Source organism: Cervus canadensis, chromosome 27, assembly GCF_019320065.1.
Source record: "Cervus canadensis isolate Bull #8, Minnesota chromosome 27, ASM1932006v1, whole genome shotgun sequence".
In the NCBI taxonomy this organism is placed as follows: Eukaryota; Metazoa; Chordata; class Mammalia; order Artiodactyla; family Cervidae; genus Cervus; species Cervus canadensis.
In genome coordinates, this window is record NC_057412.1 from 38,019,660 (window position 1) to 38,043,592 (window position 23,933).

The 23,933-nt window shown below is 36.6% G+C and overlaps 1 protein-coding gene across 1 annotated transcript in view; it reads left to right on the plus strand.

The window, feature by feature from the left end:
* The window catches only part of EPHA6 (EPH receptor A6), a 962,333-nt gene that overhangs the window by 806,954 nt on the left and 131,446 nt on the right, over positions 1-23,933 (plus strand). The window contains exon 14 of the mRNA XM_043449041.1: positions 6,472-6,681. Coding sequence (XP_043304976.1) covers positions 6,472-6,681 — 210 coding nt within the window. The remainder of the gene's footprint in view (positions 1-6,471; positions 6,682-23,933) is intronic.

Consider the following 23,933-nt stretch of genomic DNA (forward strand, 5'->3'; position numbering starts at 1 on the left):
GTAAAAGGTCACAAACTTATCAGTTATATGATGAATAAGTTCTGAGGATCTAATGTATCACATGGTGACTATAGTTGCTAATCCTGTGTTGTGTAATTGAAATCTGCTAAGAGACTAGAACTTAATTTCTTTAAAAAATAACAGAAGTGTGAATGTGTAACAAAAAAATATCTTGCATGATAACCAAATAGTGGAAGTGACTCTAATATCTGCCACTGATGAATAAATAAACAAAATTAATACAATATTATTCTTCATTAAAAATGATGAAATACTGATATGTGCCATAGTATAAATGGACCTTGAAATGTTAAACTAAGTGAAAGAATACCACCAAAAAAACTACACATATTGTATGAAACCATTTATATGAAATACCTGAAACAGACAAATCTAAGGAGATAGAAAGTTTAAGTGTAGTTGCCTATGACTGGTGGAAGGAGTTGGGGGAGATGGAAAGTAACTGCTAGTGAATATGTGGTTTGGGGGAGAAATGATGAAAAAGTTCTCAAATGGTGACGGTTACACAATCTATGAATAAACTAAAAAAGAAGTGTATTGTATGCTTTAAAAGCATAAATTATATGGTATGTGAACTATGTTTCTTTTTTTTTCATTTATTTTTATTAGTTGGAGGCTAATTACTTTACAAATATTGTAGTGGTTTTTGCCATACATTGACATGAATCAGCCAGTGAATTATGTTTCAATAAAGCTGTTAAGAAAAAACTTAGAACAAAGTTTTAGCAAATCATAGCCAACACTGTAAATAAATTACACAACGAAGTGGGATTTACCTCAATATGCATGACTGGTTTAACTGTGAAAAATCACTTGTTACTCATCACAGCAAGTGGGTGAACAAAGAAAAATGACATGATCATGGCAAAAGATAAATAAAGAGCATTTGGCACAATCTAATGCCAAATCATGATAAAAACTCAGTAAAATAGGAATAGAGGAGAACATCCTAAACTTGATAGACTATTTACCCAAAAAATCAACAGCTAAGATCATACTTAATAGTAAAAAACTTAAAGCTGCCCCATTAAGGTCAGGAACATGCAAGGATGGCCACTCCCACTACTTCTTTTCAATATCATTCTGGAAGTACTACCTAATGCAATAAGACAAGAAGTGAGAGGAATATAGCCTTTATTCACAGATGACATGTTATCTACATAGAAAATCTGAAAGAATTGACCAAAAAACCTAGACTAATAAACATTTTTTTTCTTCACATGTGTATGTCTGGTTGTTCCAATGCCATTTTTTGAAAAGACCGTTTTTTCTCTATGGTATTTCTTTTGCGCCTATGTCAAGGACCAATCGACTGTGTTCATGGTCGGCTCTCTATTCTGATCCCGTGATCAATTTGGATCAGTTCTTTCATCCATTCCACCTTATAGCAGATAAGGATGTGAAAAGGTTCTCCACATTATATGATGTTAGAGAAACAAAAATTAAAATAAGATACCACTGTGCTCCTATTACAATGGCCAGAATCAGTCACACTAACAACATCAAATGTTGGTGAGGATATGGAGCAGCAGGAAAAGCCCTTTGCTGGTGGGATGCAAAATGGTACAGCCACGTTGGAAGAGAGTTTGGCAGTTTCTTACAAAGCTAACCATACTCTTACCATACAATCCAGGTATTATCCTCCTAGATATTCAGTGAAAGGAGGTGAAAACTTATGTCCATAACAAAGCCTGCAGCTGTCTGAGCTTCTCAGTTCAGTCAGTTCAGTCACTCAGTCGTGTCTGACTCTTTGAGACCCCATGGACTGCAGCACTGCGGGCTTCCTTGTCCATCACCAACTCCCAGAGCTTGCTCAAACTCATGTCCATCGAGTTGGTGATACCATCCAACCATCTCACCCTCTGTCTTCCCCTTCTCCTCCTGCCTTCAGTCATTTCCAGCATCAGGGTCTTTTCAAATGACTCAATTTTTCACATCAGGTGGCCAAAGTATTGGAATTTCAGCTTCAACATCAGTCCTTCCAATGAATATCCAGGACTGATTTCCTTTAGGATTGGACTGGTTGGATCTCCTTGCAGTCCAAGGGACTCTCAAGAGTCTTCTCCAATACCACAGTTCAAAAGCATCAATTCTTCAGCACTCAGCTTTCTTTATAGTCCAACCCTCACATCCATACATGACCACTGGAAAAACCGTAGCTTTAACTAGATAGACCTTTGTTGGCAAAGTAACGTCTCTGCTTTTTAATATGCTATCTAGGTTGGTCATAGCTTTTCTTCCAAGGAGCAAGCGCTTTTAATTTCATGGCTGCAGTCACCATCTGCAGTGATTTGGAGCACCAAAAAATAAAGTCTGTCACTGTTTCCACTGTTTTCCCATCTATTTGCCATGAAGTGATGGGACCGGATGCCATGATCTTTGTTTTCTGAATGTTGAGTTTTAAGCCAACTTTTTCACTCTCTCTTTCACTTTCATCAAGAGGCTCTTTAGTTCTTCTTCCCTTTCCGCCATAAGGGTGGTGTCATCTGCATATCTGAGGTTATTGTATTTCTCCCAGCAATCTTGATTCCAGCTTGTGCTTCATTCAGTCCAGCATTTCTCATGATGTACTCTGCATATAAGTTAAATAAGCAGGGTGACAATACACAGCCTTGACGTACTCCTTTCCCAATTTGGAACCAATTTGTTGTTACGTGTCCAGTTCTAATCATTGCTTCTTGACCTGCATAAACAGTCAATAAGTAAAACTGCTATAAACAGTTAGTAAATGGAAATGTTTATATCAGCTTTGTTTATAATTGCCAAAACTTAAAAGTAATCAAGATGTCCTTTAGTAAGTATATGGGTAAAAAAAACTGCATATCCAGACAATGGAATGTTACTCACCACTAAAAATAATGAGCTCTCAAGCCATGAAAAGACATGAAGAAATCATCAATGTATATTACTAAGTTAAAGAATCTGAAAGGCTACATACTGATTCCAAATGTATGACATTCTGGAAAAGACAAAACTATAAAACCATTAAAAAATAAGTGGTTGGTGAGGGAGGGAGTGGCAGGAGTAATGAACAGATGGAACACAGAGAGTTTTTAGAGCAGTGAAAATACTGTTATTGATGCATGTTACTATACATAAACATTATGTGATATTGTAACAGTGAGTACATGTCATTATAACTTTGTCCAAACCCATAGAATGTGCAGCACCAAGAATGAATCCTAATGTTCAAACCATGGACTTCGGGTGATTATGATTTGTTGTTAGAGGTTCATTAATTGTAACAAATGTACCATTCTGGTAAAGGATGTTGATAATCACATGTGGGAAGACCATGTGTGTGTGGAAGGAGAAGGTATATGGAAAATCTCTGTATCGTCCTCTTAATTTTGCTTTGAGCTTTAAAGTGCTCTAAAAAAAGTCTTTTATTTTTTAAAGAAATAAATTGATACTTTGTGCCACCCTCAGAACAAGATAGGAAATTAAATTTCAACCTGGCATTGAGTAGCTCTCTCTCCTTATGATGTAGGAGTTTCTTTTGCCTTGATTTTTCAGGAGAGTGAGTGGAGAATTCTCTGAATTTTATTTAAATTACAAAAACTACATATGATTTTATGCTTTTATTAAGTACCAGGTATTATTGAAATAAGTGATGAGCTGTGTTGCTTGTTTTGTATGTGATTCTCACTACAACTCTTAATTAGATTGTAGTATTCTCATTGTAGGGCTTCAGTGGTGGCTCAAACAGTAAAGAATTTGCCCGCAATGGAGAAGACTTGGGTATGATCCCTGGGCTGGGAAGATCCCCTGGCATAGGAAATGGCAACTCCCTCCAGTATTCTTGCCGAGACAATCCCACGGACAGATGAGCCTGGTGGACTGCAGTCCATGGAGTCACAAAGAGTTGGACACGACTGAACGACTAAGCACGCATGCATTCTCGTTATGCAGATAAGGAAACTAACACACACTCTAGTATTCAGATCGTCTATTATTAACATTTCCTACTCTACAGAAATTCTGCCTCGACAAGAACTGTGATACCAGGCGACTGACTGATATGTAAAAGAACCATCTCTTTAAAATTAGTGTAATCCTTTCAGGGCCAAAAGAATGAATGCTTTCAAAGGCTTTGAGATTCCTAATAGAGGAGAGGTAGGTAAAGTACGTGATAGAAGAGGCAGATTTCATCTCATTGTGCACTGTCTAAGAAGATGGATCAGAAACGTAAAGACCAAAGCAAAGACTTTCACTGTTAGGTTATCTTTTATACATTAACTGTATAGAAGCACCTGCTTAAATGGGATACTCTTGCTGTAGACTGTTTCTTTTATGAAAGCATTCTTTTCCTTACTCTGCACTTGATTTGGGAGATATTATCATAGAGCTATCAGGGATGTAAGTTGTTGTAGTAAGATGAAGTTTATTTTGTTTGTTGTGTAAGTTTATTCATTTAACTGATCAATGAATCATCATTGCAGGAGAGACCACATCACTGTGATATGGTCAATTCATCCCAATGTTTAACCTACTCTACAGTTTAAATCACATATCCATGAAAAATTCTTTAACTTTGCAAATTTTGAGTTACTGTTATGTATGCCTCTACCACCTTATATAAGGTAATATAGTCCTCTGGCCTCTTAATAAATATTAGTTTTAGTATCATTCATAAATAAATGTTACCTGATACATAAAACCAATTTGAAAATCCCACTTCTCTATAACCCATTAATGACAACAATCTCCAAATAATTAAGTAGAACGGTATGCATTATTTTTCAAACTTAAAATATTTTTATATTCATTTTCTCTACATTTGTACCATAGTATTTGTATCAGGTCTTACTGGTGCACACAGCCTACATGAATGACAGTTGAATTTCTTTTTACTTAGAAAAATTATTTCAAAAACTAGCTTGTGGTTATCAAAGGGAAGAGTTAGTGCAGGGACAAAGGAATAAATTAAGGGTATGGGATTAATATATACAAACTACTATTTATAAAATGCATAAGCAACAAGAATATACTGTATGTATACCCTTCATCTTGTAATAATCTAGATTGAAGTATAAAAGTGAAAGAAAGTGAAAATCACTCAGTCGTGTCTGACTCTTTGCGACCCTATGGGCTATATAGCCCATGCAATTCTCCAGGCCAGAACACTAGAGTAGGTAGCCTTTCCCTTCTCCAGGGGATCTTCCCAAACCAGGTATCGAACAAGGTCTCCTGCAATGCAGGCAGACTCTTTTCCAGCTGAGCCACAAGGGAAGCCCATAGTGGAGTATAATTTGCAAAAATACTAGATTATGCTATACTACTGAGACGAACACAATATTGTAAATCAATTACACTTCAGTTAAAATATAGTTTTAAATCAAGGTGAGAGGCATAGTTAGTCAGAGGATTGATTACTATATACCACTGCTGTGCTTGGCTTGTTATTCATATTTCTTTTAATTTCCCTGAGAACTAAAATAGTCCCGTTTTCAGTCAACTGCCAACTTTTCTTTCCATTTGCTCTGTACAATTGTCTCTGGATATTCAGAGCGAACTGGTTCCAAGACCCACCTCAGACACAAAAATATACAGATGCTGGAGTTCCACAGTCAGCCCTCGGTATGCGAGAATTCTATATCTTCCGATACAGTCGACCTCGGACCATAAACACAGTACTGTACACAATCTGCAAGCTGGTGGGACTTGCAGATGCAGAGGGCCAACTAGGTATTTGCTGAAAAAAGTACAGGTATAAGTGAAACTGTGCAGTCCACGCCTTTGTTTAAGGGTCAACTCTATAAGGAAAGATTAGGAAAATCAACTTATTTTCTGTTTGCATGTGGTTTTCATTCTCCTACAACTTTCTAAACTTGTTTATGCAGTTAATTTTTATTTTTGTTTGATCATTTTTCACAATTTCCAGCAATCAATCACACAACTCTCATCCAATCCCAGATTTTGCTGCCCTGTACAGTCCATAGAGTCACACAGAGTCAGAAATGATTGGGCGCACGCGCAGACACACACACACACACACACACACACACACACACACACACACACACACACACACAGCTGGTTAGGGCTAACTACTATGGAAAGTGAATTCTTTTTTCTTAGAAGTTATTGCTATTATCTTATTTAAATTTAGTTCCCTTTTCTTACTTAGAGTTTTTGAAATCATCTTTTCTGGAAGTTAATTTGGATGATTTTCTTCTCTCCTTTGTTTTTCCTCCTTTATCACTTCAACCTAGGTTTTCCTTTCCTTTAAATCTCAAACAAATTTTTACTTTTGTTATGAACAAAATGATCAGCAGACTTGGTGCTTACATTAATTGGATCCAGTATAATAAATTCATGAGTTTCATTTAATACACCACACACACACACACACACACCACCCCTATACAAACAGACACACAGGAATGCGTGCGTGCACCCACACTATAATAAAATAAACTAACATAAATAACTGTGATTCTCTTTCAGAAACATGATGGTCACTTCACAGTCATCCAGTTGGTTGGTATGCTCCGAGGCATTGCATCAGGAATGAAGTATCTTTCTGATATGGGTTATGTTCACCGAGATCTGGCAGCTAGGAACATATTGGTCAACAGCAACTTAGTATGCAAAGTTTCTGATTTCGGTCTCTCCCGAGTGCTGGAAGATGATCCAGAAGCTGCTTATACAACAACTGTAAGTTTATCCATTCTTTTCAAATATAGTTTGTTTACTTTTATTGTTTGCAATGTTATTAGAGTAATTCCGGTTTGTATTATGGTCTAAAGACAGACAGAAAAAGTGCCCCAAAATAGGATCTAGACAAGGACTGAGAGACACTGGTTTTCCATGCCAGTTCTGTAAAGAGGTTGGCGGGAATGATTATCGAACATACCTAATGATACATATACAATTAGTGATTTGTAGATAATTTAATCTGCACAAAATTTACTGAGTTTAGATTGCTCTCATTTGACTATATGGTCTCATATCTGGTTATATTTAAGTGCAAAGAAATCTCTTCCTTCACTGAATCTGACACACATTTACATGGACAACTGTTTTATACCCACTTCTAGAGGAGGGTCTCTCTCTCATTTGAATGTTGCTAAGCAACCAATCTTAAACTTACATAGAAAATGTTAAACCTCTTTGCTCTCAATTATGGAAATGAGGTCATATTTACCGAAAAAGAACATTAAAATATTTTGGCTCACATTTGTCTGTTTTAAGAGATATGTTTTATTTAAGATACGGTATAATGGCAGTTGGGATTCTCAGATTGCTCAGTAGTAAAGAATCTGCGTGCCATAACAGGAGACGTGGGTTCGATCCCTGGGTGGGAAAGATCCCCTGGAGAAGGAAATGGCAACCCGCTCCAGTATTCTTGCCCAGTCCATGAGATTGCAAAGAGTCAAACACAACTGAGCAGCTAAACAACAACGACAGTAATGGCAGTTACTATCCAGGGTTTTTTGTTTTTTTTTTTTTTTAATTAAAATGAGTAGCTCCATTTCTTATATTTTAAAGACCAAAATGAAATGGAAAAATCATTTTACCACAGTATCTGTAAAACTTATAAAATTCCTTGATTCCGACTTTCAATTGTGTTCACTTTGTATCATCCAAGACAAACTTTGCTTTTCTCCTTGATAGTGTTATTTCCTTATAAGGACATTCCTAGTTGAACTGTTGAGACTCTCACTATTGACAATACATAACCTGCATAATCACAGTTCTTTTAATATCTTAATTCTATTTACTTTGAATTAGTAAGATCTCTCCAAGCTCCAACTCTTAACCTCCCCTATTCTGCATAATATATGAGAAGAGTCACTCCATGCCAACATGGAGATAATTAAAGAAGACATGCTCTATACCCAACATGGAGATATTTAAAGCAAGTAATAGAGGAGCATGAGGGACATGCATTTCATATAGTTTTCATATAGCTATTTCATATAGTTGTTTTCATATTGTTGGGGGGAGATCTAAGCATCCTTCCTCCTTTACCTCATTCAAGTGTTTCTAAGTTGACTTGACTTTTTGATGTGAATTTTTAAATTTTAAGATGTGTCCAGCTTTAAGAGTAGATATTTTTAATGAAAGTAAGATAAAAGTATTTTAGATCATTCACTATTCTTCCTTTAAGCACTTTAGCATAAATAATTGAGATTTGCATGGAGATGATGCTTACCTGCTAGTAAAACATAATATGAATTTTCACTCACTTCTATCTTTTTTAAATAAAAGAGTTACTGTTAAAAGTTATGCAGTAAAATCTTTTAAACACTTTCATTTAAAATCATATGATATCCAATGCACTAAATAAAAGAACCTGTGGTGAGAAATATTTTTGATTTTTTTTATTTTGAAAAATGAAATATTATGCTTTGAGAGCCTATCACAAGATTCTCTGTCCATCAAGTCATCAATGGTAGAAGTGAGACTGTGCTAAGATATTAATACCATGTGGTAAAATGCATCTTACACTAAGTCTGTGTAGGTGAGCCAGGCCAACCTGAAGAATGGCTTGTACTTCAATTGTTCCTTAAGATTTAATGAAGCAAAGAATGGAAGTGACATGACAGCCTCAGGCACAAAGTCACTCTTGGGTACAGGACCGTGAAACCTAGTAGCTCCCACCAAGCTACATATCATTAGCACAAATAGAAATAAGGACAGGTTTCTGCACAGAATTTTAATGAAAAATTCAAGAAAAGAAAATGACAGTTTCCTCTAGGTAAATGTAATTCAGCAGCCTAAATATAAAGAAAAACAGGAGAAAAATAGCTATGTTATCAGAAGACTATAATGTGAAGATTTAAATAACTTTTTCAATAAAAAAGTGGTGAACAAATAAACCTTGGAAGAATGAAAAACAATAAAATCCTGGCTTGATAAACCAAATTCATCACTAAGAAAGGAGCTTTGCCATTTGGGACAAATAATAAACTGACTCTTCTAGAAAAGCAATTCTTACTCGACAGATATTATGATATCACTCAGTCAAAATCAGTCAAATATACAGACTTTTGTAATTCATTTCAGTTCAGCCACTCAGTCCTGTCCGACTCTTTGCAACCCCGCAGACTACAGCACGCCAGGCTTCCCTGTCTATCACCAAATCCCGGAGCATGCTCAAACTCATGTCCATCGAGTAAGTGATGCCTTCCAATCATCTCATCCTGTGTCATCCACTTCTCTTCCTGTCTTCAATTTTTCCCAGCATCAGCTTCAAGGTCTTTTCTTCACATCAGGTAGCCAAAGCACTGGAGCTTCAGCTTCAGCATCAGTCCTTCCAATGAATATCCAGGACTGATTTCCTTTAGGATTGACTGGTTGGATCTCCTTGAAGTCCAAGGGACTCTCAAGAGTCTTCTCCAACACCACAGTTTAAAAGCATCAATTCTTTGGCATTTAGCTTTCTTTATGGTCCAACTCTCACATCCGATACATAACTACTAGAAAAACCATTGCTTTGACTAGATGGACTTCTGTCAGAAAATAATGTCTCTGCCTTTTAATATGCTATCTAGGTTTGTCATAGCTTTTCTTCCAAGGAGTAAACGTCTTTTACTTTCATGGCTGCAATCACCATCTGCAGTGATTTTGGAGCTCAAGAAAATAAATAAAGCCTGTCACTGTTTCCACTGTTTTCCCATCTATTTGCCATGAAGTAATGGGACCAGATGCCATAATCTTAGTTTTTTGAATGTTGAGTTTAAAGCCAACATTTTCATTCTCCTCTTTCACTTTCATCAAGAGGCTCTTTAGTTCCTCTTTGTTTCTGCCATAAGAGTGGTATCATCTGCATATCTGAGGTTATTGACATATCTCCCAGGAATCTTGATTCCATCTTGTGATTCATCCAGCCTGGCATTTTGCATGTTGTACTCTGCATATAAGTTAAATAAGCTGGGTGACAATATATAGCCTTGTATAACCTTGTAAAGAACAATATATTATCCTTTCCCAGTTTGAAACTAGTCCATTGTTCCATGTGTGGTTCTAACTGTTGCTTCTTGACCTGCATACAGATTTCTCAGGAGGCAGGTAAGGTGGTCTGGTATTCCCATCTCTTGAAGAATTTTCCAGTTTGTTGTGATCCACACAGTGAAAGGATTTGGCATAGTCAACAAAGCAGTAGTAGCTGTTTTTCTGGAACTCTTGCCTTTTTGATGATCCAACAGATATTGGCAATTTGATCTCTGGTTCCTCTGCCTTTTCTAAATCCAGCTTGAACATCTGGAATTTCTAAGTTCACATACTATTGAAGCCTAGCTTGGAGAATTTTGAGCATTACTTTGCTAGCATGTGAAATGAGAGCAATTGTGTGGTCGTTTGAACACTCTTTGGCATTGCCTTTCTTTGAGATTGGAATGAAACCTGGCCTTTTCCAGTCCTGTGACCACTGCTGAGTTTTCCAAATTTGCTGGCATATTGAGTGCAGCACTTTCACAGCATTATCATTTGGATTTGAAATAGCTCAACTGGAATTCCATCACCCCCACTAGCTTTGTTCATAGTGATGCTTCCAAAGGCCCGCTTGACTTCACATGCCAGGATGTCTGGCTGTAAGTGAGTGATAACGCTATCATGGTTGGGACATAGACTAGGATTGCTGTGACACTGAATGGTTTGCCTTGGAAATGAACAGAGATCATTCTGTCGTTTTTGAGATTGCACCCAAGTACTGCATTTTGGACTCTTTTGTTGACTATGAGGGCTACTGCATTTCTTCTAAGGGATTCTGGCCCACAGTAGTAGATGTAATGGTCATCTGAATTAAATTTGCCCATTCCAGTCCATTTTAGTTCACTTTTTCCTAAAATGTCGATGTTCACTCTAGCCATCCCCTGTTTGAACTCTTCCTATTTGCCTTAATTCTTGGACCTAACAATCCAGGTTCCTATGAATATTGTTCTTTACAGTGTCGGACTTTACTTCCATCACCAGTCACATCCACAGCTGTGCACTGTTTTTGCTTTGGCTCCATCTCTTCATTCTTTTTGGAGCTATTTCTCCACCCTTCTCCAATAGCATATTGGGCGGCTACCAACCTGGGGAATTCATCTTTCAGTGTCATGTCTTTTTGCCTTTTCACACTGTAAATGCAGTTCTCAAGGCAAGAATACTGAAGTGGTTTGCCATTCCCTTCTCCACATTTTGTCACAACTCTCCACCATGACCTGTCCCTCTTAGGTCGCCCTACTCAGCATGGCTTATAGTTTCATTGAGCTAGACAAGGCTGTGATCCATGTGATCAGCTTGGTTAGTTTTCTGTGATTGTGATTTTCCTTCTGTCTGCCCTCTGACGGATAAGGATATTATGATAGAAGTCAGTCGAAATCAGTCAAATATGCAGACCATTGTAATTAGCTGAAGGGAAAGAAATCAGTATGCCAATTTTAGGTTTCCTTAATTCAAAGGGGTAGAAAAGTGCCCTTGAGCCAACCAGTGTTTATTTGATGGACTAATTCATAGTCAGAAATTCTGACAGTTTTTATTAATTTTTGTCAGTATAAGCTTTTGTAAGGGGTACTCTAATGATCTAATGTTTAAAAACTATATTCTCCAGAACTAATGTATCCAGATTTTGAGTCCAAATGCCAGAAAGCAAATCCACAAGAATGGAGTTGAAAGGGCAACAAAGCTTTACGCTAAACCAGAGAGAACATGTGCTACGTGCAGAGCAACAATACCCAATGATACCCAATAACTGTTGAAGAAGTGAGCATCATACATACCGGCTTGGATCAAGGCTGAGAGACCAAACATCTTAATGGTAGTTTTCTGGTACAGTGCTGCCAGGAGGCATACACTTCCTTGGGTGAATTGACAATGGCAGACAAGCATTAATTGATGCTTTCAAATTGTGGTGCTGAAGAAGACTCTTGAGAGTTCCTTGGGCTGCAAGGAGATCAAACCAGTCAATTGTAAAGGAAATCCGTCCTGAATATTCATTGGAAGGACTGATGCTGAAGCTCTAGCTCCAGTACTTTGGCCACCTGATATGAAGAGCCAACTCATTGGAAAAGATCCTGATGCTAGGAAAGATTGAGGGCAGAAGAAGAGGGGAGCAGCAGACAATGAGATGGTTAGATAGCACCACCAACTCAGCGGATGTGAATTTGAGCAAACTCTGGGAGACAGTGGAGGACAGAGGAGCCTAGAGTACTACAGTCTATGGGGTCTTAAAGAGTCAGACACGACTTAGTGGCTGAACAACAAAGCATTAGATGGAAATAGGATTCAACAATAGCACAGATAATATCAAGAATTATTTCCTAAAAAGTCTTATCTTTGGAGCTTAGGAAATAAGGATTTGTGATCATCACAGAGGTCTTGGTAGTGAAACACGTGAAGAAGGTTTGAAGATTATCATACACAGAACAGAAAAGGACTGTGCAAACAGCTCTAAGAAATCTTGAAGCTAGAGAGGACCATCTTGTTCATTCATGCATACCGTTAAGAAGCCAAGCCACACTGTGGGAAAACCATCTGTCATTTGTGCAAAGCATGCACAAAAGCAAACCCTTTGTAGATGTCAGCCCTGTGTCTTTCCTCTATGCATTTTAAAGAAACGACTCTAAGGCCTTAGACCTTGGAAGGCATTATTGAAGACAAGAGACCACTGAGAAACTAATATTGCTGACCAGTTCTCAAGGTTTGGGGTGACTTACAAGTCGTAATTACAAGTAGTAATGAATCCCTTTAGCTTTTTATAAAACCCTAGAGAGCAGGATATTTATCTTTTACATGTTTTAATGCTTTCAACAGCAAGATTAATATACTACTTAGTGTCTGCTTAGTTAATTGCTGATAATGACACTAATAAGGAAAATGGAAGAAAGGGATTGAAACTATAAGCACATTGTTTTCAGTAAAATTACATTAATTTCTTCCCTGATATGACTGTTAACCATAACCCACCAAATGAGTAAACCTAAAACAATCCTTAATGTATCATAAGAAGAGGAAAAAATTACAATAGACAGCAGAAAATGTTACAGACATTGAAGCCGTTATAACAGTGGGTCAGGGTATTCACAGAAGGGAAAATTTTACAAGACCCAAGACAAATTGTTTATAAACGCACAGAGTACATAATATTTTAATACCTGCAAACATCTGAAATATATCCAGCCCTTCTAGTGTAATGCTAATCAATGAGGAATAATCGAAGGCCAGTCACAAATCTCAAGACGTTTGGCCTACATCTTGATGATTAACCATAAATTGTAGGAAATACCAAGTGCTGCTTGTTTTTGTTTTAGCAACATCCAACACTGTCTAATTCAGAGTTATTCTCCCTGCTCCTAGTGATTTTAGAACCAACCCAAGCTAAATTGATTTACTGAGGAAGATCAATCAGCAGATGTTCAGCAAGTGGAAAGCACCATGTTCATTGGCCCATCTTGCTTGTGCAGAAAAAAGACAAAATAAGACAGTGTACACAAAGCTGCTGACTTTAGCCCTTGAGTTTCAGAGATACCATCTTAAGAAATGAAGTCATTCTAATGCTTAATTGCCAGTTTCATCTCTGATGTCAAAAAAAAGGCCTTTTTTCCCCCTCTGACAATAGAAGACTGGAAAGAAAAACATTATAAATATAGTATAAATCACATGAAAGCTCTGTGAAAAAGCTTACTTATTCCCAGTATAAGGAGCTTCACATCAATGGCAAATAAATTGAAAAAGATTATCAGTTATTTATGCTGTTTATGGCAGGCCCTGTTAGCTGCCTACATAGCCTCTCTTGTCATCTTCTCCTTGCTAATAAAATCTTTATTTGGATGTCGATAATGAACTCAGACCCAAAATATAAATCATAATTTGTACATATTCATACCATTCTCCTTTGACACTTAAATTTTATCCTTTGAAAAGTCATTTAAATGTAAAGGGAAGTGAGTTTGGCAACTTTGGAGAAACTTTGGGGGTTGAGGTCTACTGTAAATAGACTTACATGGAGAGCTTTGTAGCGTTGGCCGTTTCTTTTCTGTGTTGCCTTGAATATAGCTTTGAAAGGACATGGGCTTGGGACTGTGACAGCCGTCTTTCAGTCCTGAGGCAACAAGCCTAAGGAGACAAACCCAGTGCTCAAGATGGCCAGGTAGAGCACAAAAGAACCTAGTTATCTAGTGAAAATGTTAAGTGTCTGTGTCCATACAGAATCCACTTACTCTGGTTATTTGTTTATAATTCAGTTAAATACTTTATTTACTTATGCTCCTGAGAAATGGACCTTCTGTGACTCTGTGACCTGTACCTGCAGACATTCTGATACAGTAATCAACACATAAGAGAACCTCCAGATTGATAGATAATGTATATAAGAACATGAAAACATGAGTGATTAAAATGTCACCTCAGTCATACAAACGGACTAGATTATCTAAGCAGACTATAAATATACAGTTACTTTGGTGATTCAGTAATCATAATTTATTCATTTAACATGTACTTCTTAATATAATTGGATGCTAAACTGGTCTGTGGAGAAGACAGACATTAAATAATCACATTTAGTTACAGTCTGAGAGACTTTATACAACCCCTTTCTTGAGTGCCTTCTATGTGCCAGGTACTGTTCTGGAAATTGAAGATATTGCAGTAAACAAGCTTTTCTTATGGAGCTTACAGCCTTGATAATCTTTATTATAAAGACAATAAACATTTTTTTTTAAAAAACATAACGATAATAAATGAAGTTTTAAAAGTAAGAGAGAGAGGAATCTCAATCTTAGTGACAGATGCTGGATATATAATAAAATTATAAAAAATAAACTTGAGAAGCTACCTTGGAAGCACAGTCAGAAAATACTTCTTTAATGAGGTGTCATTTGAAATGAGACCTGAAAATTATAAAGGTACCAGCCATGAAAAGATCTGAAGCCAGATGTTCTATGGTGAAAGGAAAGAAATACAGATCCTAAATCTTAGGGAACAAGTTTGGCATAGTTCAGAAGTAGGAATAAGGCCAGGATGGTTGACCCACTAAGAGATCAGGGAAAGGGGTAGGAAACTAAAACTTGAAGGTCGTGGAAAGGAATACATTGGAAAATTTTAAGCACCTGATGATGTAACAGAAATTTTATTTTCCAAGAGCTCATTCTGCCTGATATGTTGAAAATGAATTGTAGAGGGTCAGAGAGAGAAAGAGCAAAAGATGCATTTGAACCCTTAGACAAGAAATGATGGAAGCTTGGTGTAAGCTGGAATAGAAAACAGAGTGGCGAAGATAGTTGGGATACCTTGTATCAATAGCTCTACCAATATATGTGAGTGTGTGTGTGTCAAAGTGTGTTTATTTTTATTTATTAACAAGTAAAGAAATTGAGGCCAAAGAACTTGTGATGTGCTCAATCATATGGCTAGTACGTTGGAAACAAAGTCAGTTAATTATTGCCAAGACATTATTAAAGGAGAGAATCTGTTCCACTATTGGATCCTCCTTCCATTACAAAACTTCCCACTGCAATTTCTCTCTTGTCGTATACAAACTTCCTTCTGTTTCTCATCTCTGAAGCCCATGCAGAAGGTAATGGTTAGCAGTAGCTGAAAGTCTCTGAAGATTTGAGAAATAAGGAGAATGATCTCTTAGTCTCTGGTAATACATATTACAAATGCACGGATATCTCAAAATGTCTATTTTTCCTTTGTTTATTGAACTGTTAAAATTATTCTGCAATGAATATTTTACATTCATGCCAAGGGAAAGAAACAATGTGTGTTATAGAAATAGAGAAATACCTCCTGGGACAGTGCCAGGACAAGTGAATAGGCAACATGTTTGCTCCATTGTTTTCATGTAACTTTTCTAAACAAAAAGATGGCTGTAGGTCATTTCACTGGGCAACAATTTTAAACGAGCGATGAAGAGATTAAGGAAATGAACATTACCATTACTGATTTTTTAAATGGAATTCTGGGCAATATTCCAAGAAGCCTCAGATTCTTCCACAGAGTTTCAAATTCAATACCTGGCCCTTAATTGTCGCCCCAGGGCCTACCATTACTCCCCACAATCATCAACTTTTCCAAGCTTATAAGCAGTCCTTAGGAAATCAAAAGCTAGAGAAAGTGCTATCGAATTGTGAAGTGTACTTTCAAGAAACACAGAAATGAATTTCAAACACTGAAAAATTTATCTGCATCCTTGTTAAGAAATAAATGTTTTTTCCCCTTTTTCTCTGTTTATCACTGACTACCCCTTGGTTGCTTTATGCTCACTACTTACTCATCATGTTTTCTTAGGGCATCATGGTTTACTTACAGGCCACTGCAAAGAACTTCCCCCAAATTCTCCTTGGACCTCTTGCTCTGCAAGGAACAGCTCTGAATGCATTCATGTTCCATAATTATTAGCATTATTCAGATCATGACTGTTCTAATTAACATAAACACACCAAGTTTCACTATTCCCAGTTTTGCTTCTTTAAACTTGCAATAAGAACAGAGTGTTATTATATGAAGCATGCACATCATTCAGTTGTTTAACCATGCTCTTAATCAATGTATAATATGTTACAAATAGGCAGCTGCTAAATGAATTATACATAAAGATAATGTTTTCGAGATTACTCTTGCCTGAATATTTTGCATAATTTGGGTTCTAACACATTCTGATCCTTAATTCTCTTTTTTAATAGAAACTAAATTATTACCTTGTTCTTTTTAGTTGTTCAAAACTTTGTTTTTCCTATATGCTATAAAAGTAAAGGGAAGGCAACATTTCTAATTTTAGTGTTTATAGCATATAATTTTCTGAGAGCCAAGATCTCTTTCTCTTTTCTTTCTCACTTTTCCTGGTTAAGTTGCAAACATATTTGCCTTTAAAAATAACTGCTACTAAGAAAAGCATAAATTCAATAGAACCAAGTTATATTATTAATAGAAAATAACTAGTAAAAGCAAGGGATAAACTATATGCCCTCATATACACCCCACCCTCCATAGAATTTCATAATCAAGACATTACAATAAGCCAGTATGTAAATGGAATCGTTAAATAATGAAGAAAACAATATAGACATAATATGGTAGAATGCACAGTGGGTGATAAACTTGGAATTTATAGCCACATCTTGAATAGACTTGTTAAAACTGTCTCCTCTCTACAGATATATAAAAATCAACAAGATAATAAGTTAAAATATGAATTATAGCTGCTATTAAGATGAACAGCATAAAAAATCACCTAAGGCACTTATTTAAAATGCTAATTCCCAATTCCCAGCCCCAGAGAGTCATTTTCATTCCATCGGTCTGGGGGAGGAGTAGCAAGGCATGATCTGGAAATCTGTGTTTTTAATAAACACCCAGGTGTTTGTGAAACAGGCCATCTGAAAGCCCATTTTGCTTAACTGCCCTAATATAATCTAGACACATATCCAATTATTCCTCCTCCAGCCTTACATGTTGTTAAATAAGACAGAAGTCACAAGCAGGTAAAAGATTTTTCCAAATAGTGGGAAAAGGGTGGGATAAAGGGAAGTTGAGAGCCATGGATGGTGTTCACACTAAGAGACCTTATTCTTTTAATATATATTCCATGTAACCCAAGCATTTTGTTTCAGTTTCTTATAGGAGATGGTTTATGGTATAAAATATGCTTACTAGTAAAAAGTGAAATTGTTAGCCCTGATGTTAATTTTTTATTCCATTGTTAACCTTTGTTTTAATGACCTCAGTAGCCTCCACTTTGCTACCTTCATATAGCTTCTTCTCTTTAGGTTATCTGTGATGGTCATTTTTTTTCCAATGAACTGTCATTTATTGACTGATGTAGAAATGTATGCCCCTCTTTGGGAACTTATGCAAGGCCTGTAAATTCTTGTAACTGTATGAAATAACTGTAACCTGTGGCCAAAACTTGGGTAACTCCTCAGCAGCCATGTAGTTGACCTAGTGCTGAATTTTATCTCAGAGTTTTAAAACAGTTATGTATATTTCAGAATATACCATTGAATGCTTAATATCTCTAAAGTTTATGAGGTTTCAGTGTACTTGGACATGATTAGATTTTGCTTGAACTCCAATATGATTTATGGGAAATAGAAGAAACTGCTGGAATTGCAGTTTCTAGAGCTTTAGCCTAGAATATATCTTCTGGTTCTACAGTGAAATTCATTCTCCACACTCAACATTAAAAAGTGCTATAGTCTTAGGATCACTTTATAAAAAGCACACATACTAGAAAAAAAGACATAAAAGCATGATAAAACAAAATAATACTTGCACATAATCATCATAAAATGATGCTACCAAAGGGTCATGAAACACTTGTACACATATGCCCCCTTGTGGTGAATGCCTGGGACACAGGACATTTTAAAAGTTTTTCGTAAATCAAAGGATATTTTCCTTAGTTTAGTATTGCGTGAGATAGAAGATGTACATTTCAATTTAATAAGTCCTAGTTTACACGATTCGACTTATGTGTTGTTTACTAAAGCTTAATAACTCTGAACTATTTACCCATAGGAAGGAAGGAAGGATAAGAGAAAACTAATTTCTAATATTTAACTGAGAAGTTACCCACATTTACATTGGGATTCCAATACTGTACTTTAAAATTCAGTCGGTGTTTTTAGTGGAAAAATAATCCCAGTGAAAAGATTAAATGTAAAGTCAGAAGAAGGATTGTTGAAGTAAGTGAAAGCAGCAAGTTTAAAACAAATTGGGTGGAAGACAAAGAAGCAGAAAGAAACTTAGTGGAAAAGAAAATAAAACATGCAGACTTTTCATTGACATTTTTAAATGCCAGTGCTAAGTTTTCTTGCATATAAATGAAACTCATGGTTTTGAGGACATTTCAGAGAACTTGAAGATGTTTCAAAGGGCAGGAGGGCAAGCATGATTCTTGGAAGAGTCAAAGCAATGACAGATTCTGCAGATTGGGGCACAGTAGCCTATATCTAATTGATACATACAAGGGGAGAAAGGGTAGATTAAAAAACAGCAACTTGATTAAACCCTAGTTAATGAAGAGAGAAATGGTCAAGGGTTAAACCAGAAAAGAGTATTGAAATATAAACTACTCAAGTGGATTTTCTGTTATGTGAGGAAAATTACCAGAGAAAATAATAGCAACTACAAGCTCTAGTATTCTATTACTAGTATTCTATTTTAGAGAAATAAATGATACAAAGTTTATGGATATGTTTTTCCACATTTATTTTGGACATGAGGGTGGTAATACATAAGTTACCTTTGAATAAAACATTGTCCTGGTTTACCACAAATTATACACAGGTTATATAATCCCAGAATTTAGACATTTGTTCAAGTAAGAATTTCCTCCATCCCCCCAACACTATTACAGATTTATTCAAGTGTTAGAAATAGTCCAGAAAAAATACAAGCCAATTTAGCACCTAGTAAGATCATGTGGAAAACTATTTGAATTTTTATTCCTCATCCTGAAACAAGAAAATATAAGGAACTCTAAAGAACAAAGCAGGATATTTTCTCTGTTATTTTGAATTCTGTTTCTGGCTAAATATTATTTTTACATTCCTACTCTTGAAAACTTATAAAACATTGCCGGTGAAAAGGTTATAATAACAATCTTAAGATAAAATATTCATTATACTTCCTTTGTAGTGTTTTGTACTGTTCTCTTGATTTTTGAAATATTGCTATATATTCATTTTTACTAGTTTTCTAGCTTTGAATTTTTAGGGCTAACCAGGGTCACATTTCTAATAGAAGTTTTTTAAAACGCCTCATGTCCCTTTACTGTCTAAATTGTGGCCATCTTGCCTTTCACATTGACGGGAAGCACGGCCCAGATGAAGATGAGCGTTGTGATTTGAAAGGTTTTGGGACCACACTGTAAAGTCCTATCCTTCAGTGTACGTAGCTTGAATATAACTTTCCCAGAAAAGTGCAAGGTACACAAGAGGATAAGCGGTGTTATGCCACAATTTACAAGAAATAAACAAGAATAAGGAAAACAGAAATGAAACATGGTTGTGGCACCATGTGACAGAAATATGCCCCATTAAAACAGCATTCCGTAGGGTGACTTCTTACCTGATGTTGTCTGTACTGACCGAGAATCTAAGCTGTCATAGTCACAGAGGCTCTGCCAGTGAAGGGATCAATAGATGACAATGTCTGGAGACTCTTCTTCAATTCTAGATCTTTGGGGAAGACAAAAGGATTACTTAAAATGCCCTGAACCTACATTACGAAAATAAAATGCATTTTATCAGACATTACATTAATCATAAGTCTACTCAATACAAGAAAATAGTATTCTAATATAAAATTCTATCAGTAAAGAATTCATAAAAAGTATCTAAGATAATAGTCTATTTTGGTCTAATCTGAGTTCCTTTTCCAGTTTTCAATGACTCCTTTCTATGTCTTGTCATTTCTATCAATTCACTTGCTCAAAGTTCATGTCAGATGCAGCCTTTTTCACTGAATTTCTAAGAAGAGTTACTTCCTATAATAAAGTGGAAAATACTAGTTCCCTGCTGTCTTTGTAAATCCAGAAATAACATCTCTTTGTGTAGTTCCATAGCACTGACAGTATTTCTGAGTCCTCGTAATATGTGCTGCATTTTTCATATAGATAGAAAATATTGATAAAGATTTTTTTGGTACAACATTATCAAAAGAAGTTCAGAGCAAAAAGAATTGTAAGAACTGAGCCCCCTGATGTTGGTCAGCTTACTTGGAGGTGTCTCAAACCCTCATGTTCATCTTAAGGCCTAAGAAAGTTGTTAGCATAGTTTAAGAGCTCCTCCAGTGGATCCCAACACTAAAGAAACTTCATAGAACATGGAGTTTATGATGGATGAAGACCTATTACTGAGCTATTTTATAGTTTATAAAACTTTGATTTTCAAGCTGCAAATTCTAATTTTTAAGCATATAATCAGATTTTCAGACATCTAAACTAAAATACCTATTAGAAATTTTCTTCACCTGACTCTCTTAATCAGTTTGGGCTGCCATGACAAAATGCCGTAGACTGAGTGGCTTAAGCAATTTATTTCTCCCAGTTCTGAAGGCAGAAAGACCAGCATCAAGGCTTTGGCTTATTCAATTCTCTGGTGAGAGCTCTCTTCCTGGCCTGTAGAAAACCACCCTCTCACTGTGTTCATACATGATTAGAGAGAGAGCTCTCTGCTTCTTATCAGGACACTAATGCCATCATTGGGGTTCTACCCTCATGACCGCATCCAATCCTAATAACACGCCAAGGCCTCCACTTCTGAATACCATTGCTTGAGATGGTTAGGGCTTCAACATACAATTTTTGGAGCAACACAAACATTCAATCCATCACACTAATCATCTCCTAAAGAGCTGAAAACAGGGAGATATGTTAAATTTTCCCCGAAATATCAGTTTGGTTTTTTTCTGTGGTTGTATGTTAGTTGTTTATCCTTAAGCCAGGTCATTAAAATGGAAATTCTAATACTTGAATGAAAAGATCCTAAAGATAAAATTGCAACAAGATTTGCCTTCATTTAAGGGGTCCTCCTTAAACAACATTACCCCATCACCTCTTTCACAATTTCTCTTTGGAACTTAAACAAGTGTGCTCAAGTTGGGAGATTTACACAGTTGGATTTCCTCTCCTGGATGTCCTTGTAGTCTTTGTATACATAGTTTGTGAATTGCATGGACAAATCAGCACTGCTTGGAGTGCTCTTTGGCAAATTAGTGAAAAGTAATGTGTTCTTTGAGTGGAAAACTATACTTACTCCCTCTGGTGTATTGTCAAGATGTCAAAAGCATTGTGCATGTATGATTCAGGTGGCCATTCTGTCCCACAGGACTTCCTTTTATGTCCTGGAGGCCATCCAGAGCTCAAATAGGAGACAGAGATCTTTTTAGTTTCTCAAGATTTAAGAACTAAGCATGTGGGAAGAGGTGGGAGATGAGGAAGGAAAAACAAATACCAATCCTCTTTGTCTTGAGTTTGGTCAATCAGTCTGTCCCCTTTTGCAGATATACCCTGATTCCCACTAAGGAAAAGAAAAAAAATTAAATATTAAATATTAATTGAACAAGTAATGAAAAAAGACAATAAAGATGAAACATATGTTTTAAAACATTGAACAAAGTAACTGAGGATTAAGCAAGGTATAAACTGGATGTTTAAAGGACTTGAAATTGCCCTGGGAAATAGAAGATTCTTCTTTCATGAGGGTATCTTATGAGGCCAGGACAAAGTCCCTGCCCCAAACTTCAGCAAAGAGCCCTCACCTGGAGCATCTGGACCTAAGGCATCAAGACAAGTTTCCCACTGTGAGAAGGAGTTCTAGTTCATTTCCCAGATCACTTCATCTCTGACAGTACTGAGTAAACAGTCTTCTACCTCTTCAGCTGATTTCTCATAGAGGAGGACTTTATGAGAGACTTACTTCTTAAATTCAAAAACAAAGTAAGTCTTTAGGGAATGTTTAAAGATGCCTTTAAAATTTCTATTTTAATGTCATTCTTAGCATCTACTCTTAAAAACTGGAACAAATAGTCACTTGAATTAAATATCCAACCACAAGAAAATAAATCATGATGTATCCATGTGATGGGGCAGTAGTAGATATTGACATTGTGCTTCCTATATTTCTTATTCCTTTTACCATTGTTAAGTACCCAGGTTCCTAATATGCATTTGTTACCATACCAAACTTGGGTCCATTTGCCTGCATACAGTAAAGTTGATATACTGACAACAGATTGTGGTGAAGGAAAATGCAGTGTTTATTGCAGGCGCCAAACAAAGAGTACAGGCAGCTAATGCTAAAACACACTCAGACCTGCCAATGGCTTTAGGTAAAGGTTTTTAAAGACAGGATAAGGGAGAGTGTTGTGAGGTGTATGGTCAGCTCATGGACGTTCTTCTGACTGGTTGGTAGTAAGGTAGTCAGGAGTAAATATCATCAACCTTCTGTCTGATTCCTGTGGGGTCTTTGTGCTTTTGGTCAGCATGCAGTTAACTTCTTCCACCTGGTGGTGGTTTCAGCAAAACAACCCGAAAGTTATGGCTCAGAGTACTATCTATAGCTCTTGTTGTTGTTACTCAGTTGTCAGCCAGCTCTTTGTGATCACACGGACTGCAGCATGCTTGACTTCCCTGTCGTTCACTATCTCCCAGTTTGCTTAAACTCATGTCCGTTAAGTCAATGATACCATTCAACCATCTCATCCTCTATCGCCCCCTTCTCATTCCCTCAATCTTCCCCAGCATCAGGTTCTTTTCTAATGAGTTGACTCTTTGCATCAGGTGGCCAAAGTATTGGAGCTTCAGCTTTAGCATCAGGTCTTCCAATAAATATTTGGGGTTGATTTCCTTTAGGATCAACTGGTTTGATCTCCTTGCTTTCCAAGGGAATCTCAAGAGTCTTCTCCAACACCACAGGTCAAAAGCATCAATTCTTCTTTGGTGCTCAGCCTTCTTTAGAGTCCAACTCTCACATCTGTATGTGACTACTGAAAACACCATAGCTTGGACTAGACAGACCTTTGTCAGCAAAGTAATGTCTCTGCTTTTTAATATGCTGTCTAGGTTTGTCATAGCTTTTCTTCCAAGAAGCAAGTTTCTTTTAATTTCACAGCTGCAGTCACCATCTGCAGTGATTTTGGAGCCCCCAAAAGTAAAGTCTCTCACTGTTTCCATTGTTTCCCCATCTATTTACCATGAAGTGATGGGGCCAGATATCATAATGTTCATTTTTTGAACGTTGAATTTTAAGCCAGCTTTTTCACTGTCCTCTTTCACCTTCATCAAGAGGCTCTTTATATGAGGTTGTTCATATTTCTCCAGGCAATCTTGATTCCAGCTTGTGCTTCATCCACCGACATTTCACTTGATGTACTCTGCTTGTAAGTTAAATAAACAGGATGACAATATACAGCCTTCATGTACTCCTTTCCCAATTTTGAACCAGTCCATTGTTCCATGTCCAGTTCTA